Source organism: Nannochloropsis gaditana, assembly GCF_000240725.1.
Source record: "Nannochloropsis gaditana CCMP526 unplaced genomic scaffold scaffold171, whole genome shotgun sequence".
Taxonomy (NCBI): Eukaryota; class Eustigmatophyceae; order Eustigmatales; family Monodopsidaceae; genus Microchloropsis; species Microchloropsis gaditana.
This window is the reverse complement of record NW_005803782.1, coordinates 1-4202: the sequence shown is the minus strand read 5'-3', so window position 1 is coordinate 4202 and position 4202 is coordinate 1. Positions and strand designations below refer to the sequence as shown.

Here is a 4202-nt window from a genome sequence, read left to right as displayed (position 1 = left end):
CCACACGAAGCATCAGGAGAGGAGGTCGACATCTCTTTAAAGGGCAGCAACACAGGTACGATAGCGAGAGACAATCTGACGTATGTTTTATGCTGTATATTTTTTTGCTCGTTTTCTTAAGATGTACGCATGCTCCCGAAAGCACTGCTATAATATGTCGAGGTGCAACCGTATTTTTATCATTAACGATCGCCTGTCGACACTTCCTTTTTCAAGCCACCCACAGCTCGGATTTCTGCACATTGGGGCAGGCTTTCGGCCTATCCTTCCGCCAAGTATGTCCTCATCGTCGTTTTATCCCTCTTGTAAAGGAATTTTTTCTTTCTCCTCTTCCGGTTCCTCTCCACCGCACAAGCGCTCTCGTACCGTCCAACTGTCCGCTACGACGACGCCCTCCGAACACTTACCATCCCTTCTCGAAGCAAGCAACTACCGACGTGCGCTCACATATCAAGTCCGTGATTCTTTACGTGAGGCTTTTGGGCCTGACGCGGACGGTGCCGACCCAATGGTGACACCGGCAACGCGTCCTGAGTTCGGGGATTATCAGTGCAACGCCGCCTTAGCCCTTGCCAAACGGCTGAAAGCGAAGCCACGAGACGTGGCGGAGAAACTGAAAGACGCACTAGAAAGTCGGACGCAAAAATGGTGCGAGCCGTTGGAAATCGCAGGACCAGGTTTTATTAACGTGCGGATGACGCCTGCGTTCGTGGAGAGCCGCCTGAACGCGATGCTGTCCGACCAGACAGGTCGCCTGGGCGTTCCCAGACCCGCGCGAGCACAACGTGTGGTGGTGGACTTTTCCAGTCCCAACATCGCTAAGGAGATGCACGTGGGACATTTGCGAAGCACGGTGATTGGGGACACGCTGGCACGGGTCTTGGAATTCTTGGGCCATGGGGTGCTTCGGCTCAATCACGTGGGCGACTGGGGCACCCAGTTCGGGATGCTGATCACGCATTTGAAAGACCGGCACCCAGATGTATTGGCCGAGGGCGAGGCGGCGGCGCAGACGGATCTGGGCGACCTGGTTGAGTTCTACAAGACAGCCAAGCAGCGCTTCGACGTGGAAGAGACGTTCAAAGCGCGCAGCAGGCAGGAAGTAGTGAACCTTCAGCGTGGAGAGCCGGCCACACTGCAGGCCTGGCGCACGCTTTGTCAACTCTCCCGGGTCGAGTTTCAAAAGATCTACGACGCCCTGGGAGTGCGTCTGGAGGAGCGGGGGGAGTCGTTCTACAACCCATTGCTGGCCCAAGTGCTTTCAGATTTGGACGCCTCGGGCCTGCTCAAAGAGAGCGAGGGCGCTCGGGTCGTTTATCTAGAAGGGTACCAGACCCGTGAGGGGGAGGCGCAGCCCTTCATCGTCCAGAAGTCGGACGGGGGTTTTTTGTACGCAACGACCGACCTAGCGGCGGCGCGTCACCGGGCTCTGGAGGAGAAGGCAGAACGTATATTGTACGTGACCGACGCGGGGCAGGCCTCGCATTTCGACCAGGTCTTTCAAGTCGCCCGCCAGGCTTCTTTGGTGCCTCCAGAGGTGCAGTTGAAGCACGTGCCTTTTGGGCTGGTCCAAGGGGAGGATGGGAAGAAATTCAAGACACGGGCCGGGGAGACGGTTAGGCTGAAGGATTTACTGGACGAAGCCGTGCGTATTGCACGTGATGATTTGTTAAAGCGGGCGGAAGAGGGCACCCAGCCTCTGCCTGAAGATTTGGAGAGAAGCGCGAGGATAATCGGCCTGGGCGCGGTCAAATATGCTGACCTTTCTCTAAATAGGGAATCAGATTACAAGTTTTCCTACAAAAAGATGCTCTCGCTCAGTGGAAATACGGCACCCTACATGTTGTACGCCTACGCCCGAATTCAAAGTATACTTCGTAAAGGCAACAACGGTGAAAATGAGGATAGGCTTTCTCAGGGGAGCACGCCGCCAGTCGTGCTTGCAGAGCCGGCGGAGATGAATTTGGCCCGACAACTCATCAAGCTTACCGAGCTCTTGCAGCGGGTTGAGGCTGAATTATACCCGCACATACTCTGTGAGTACATGTACGATTTATGTCAGAAATTCAACCAGTTTTACGAGGCCTGCCAGGTGAACAACGCACCGACCCCTGATCTGGTTCGTTCACGGCGCGCCCTCTGCGTTCTCACAGCTCAAGTGCTACGTCTATGTCTAGATTTGCTCGGAATCGAGGTACTAGAACGAATGTAATGCCATCTTAAAATTCACGAAGGAAATGGAGAATAAAACTGAAACAGACCGTCAAAGGCTCGTAAATGATGTTACATTGCTTTACCTCCCGAGCCGTCGTTTGGATTTTTAAGCTTCCTCAATCCTTTATGAACATTTCTCATATATATTACTATGTAGATACGTATATATATTTATATATTTTTAGTGATTAACTTTGCTATATATTAAGGTATACATACGAAAGTAACAAGCGTACATCTCTTCTCCGGCACATGCCTGAAAGCTACTAGTATCGGTAGTCAACCCTTCAACCGGTGAAAGTTATCCACCCGTCATAGACTGCAGCCATTCACTACAACATTCCCAATTTTCCATGTCAGGAGTTCCGTATGGTTGATTTCAATGATTTAAAGAAAATCTCTCTTCCATCTTTTTCCTGGATCGAAACCAGCAAAGACGCCATCAGTATGTGGGTAGAGTCCTCTCGGGTGGGTGGGGGTGTGTCCTTTTGCCTTACGACACGAGAGAGTCATGATCACACCTGCATAGAATGTCACGCGCCTTCTACTGCAACTTGCACACAGAATTACATAGCTTAAGCACAGACGAATTGCATGAAATTTTAAGTTTTCGAATGCATTCCATCTTTTGAGACATGCGAAAAAGATCCGTCCCACAGCAGGCGAGTGACTCGCCCGACCTGCCTCAGCTCACCTCAGGCGCGACCTGAGGCTTGACTAGAACAATGAAAAAGAGCCTCGAGGGGGCCTTCTATAGCTCAAATACGTAGGGCTCTATTGATCTCTGATGCTTCCAATGCCAAAAGCATGACCCGGAACACGGGCATTGTTAATATAGCAGCCAGCGCGCTAGGATAGTACGTATCATGACGCTCGAGCCATCACAGTCTCACCTTTTGCCCAAAGTATTGCGATCTCATCCGCTCAATTCCTACACATAAATACAACCCCACTGGCGTATAGTTGAACCACAGAAAATGAACTTTGTGGTGGCCTGTTGTTTTTCTATGTAGCAGAGACTTCAGATTTGTCCAACCAACATGAATGTCGACAATCCACTGGGACTTCCCGGCGGCACCACGCCTCGAGGTCCCGGCTACATCGATCTGGCAAGCCTGAGTGAGTTGGAGCGGCGAATGGCTACAGAATTGTCCACGGCGCTGGCTACGACTACTTACGAGATACGGGACAAACTATCCGAAGTCATGCCGGGCCTCTTTCTTTCCAATGGATTAATCGCTCAAGACCTGCCCGCCCTCCGTGCAAAACGCATCTCTCACATCCTGAATTTGGCTCCGCTGGAGGTGCCCACAACAGCCAACTTTTACGCAGCAGATCATATCGAGTTCAAAGCTATATCAGCAAAGGATGAATTCGATTACGACATGATGCAGCACTGGTCCGAGTCGCGCGAGTACCTCGATCGTGCCTTGAAGCAAGACAGAGGCCGTGTGCTCGTCCATTGTCAAGCCGGCATCAACCGGTCCGGGGCTATCGCTGTGGCGTACATGATGGTCACCAGACGACGCATGTTGATTGAGGCGGCCAAGTCTGTAAAGCGGAAACGGTATCAACTAATCACCAATTCTAATTTTCAATTGTCGTTGGTAAAATTTGCTACCTCGGAGAATTTGCTCGGCAAGCCAGCTCCGCCTCGTCGAAGACTGTCTCCCACCCCTTACCCCGCCGCTTCAGTGCCGACGGACGAGTTTGCGGCGACACGATGGCCTTTTGGTGGGAAGGGAAAACCGGCCGTGCTGTTCTTGCACGGGACTTTCGCCCCCGTGCACAAGGGCCACCTGGCGGCGCTGGACTCCTCTTTGGCGTTTATCCGCTCGCAACTCCCAGAACTCCAGCTTGCCGGCGCCTTCTTTAGCCCCTGTCACCAGGTGGACGCCCTCTCCCGCATGACCCCGGACGAGGTCGTGTCGTTGGAGGACCGTCTGGGCATGCTCAGACTCGCCTGTCCGCAGGCAACGGCCTTGGCA

The 4202-nt window shown here is 52.7% G+C and overlaps 1 protein-coding gene across 1 annotated transcript; it reads left to right on the top strand.

Annotated features, from left to right (window-relative positions):
- Window positions 1-3229: 3229 nt before the first annotated feature.
- Window positions 3230-4026, top strand: DUSP (dual specificity phosphatase; the record flags this gene model as incomplete). Its single annotated transcript, XM_005855542.1, has 1 exon — window positions 3230-4026. A coding segment is annotated over one exon (797 nt), but the record flags the coding sequence as incomplete, so codon positions are not given.
- Between the last annotated feature and the right edge of the window lie 176 nt (window positions 4027-4202).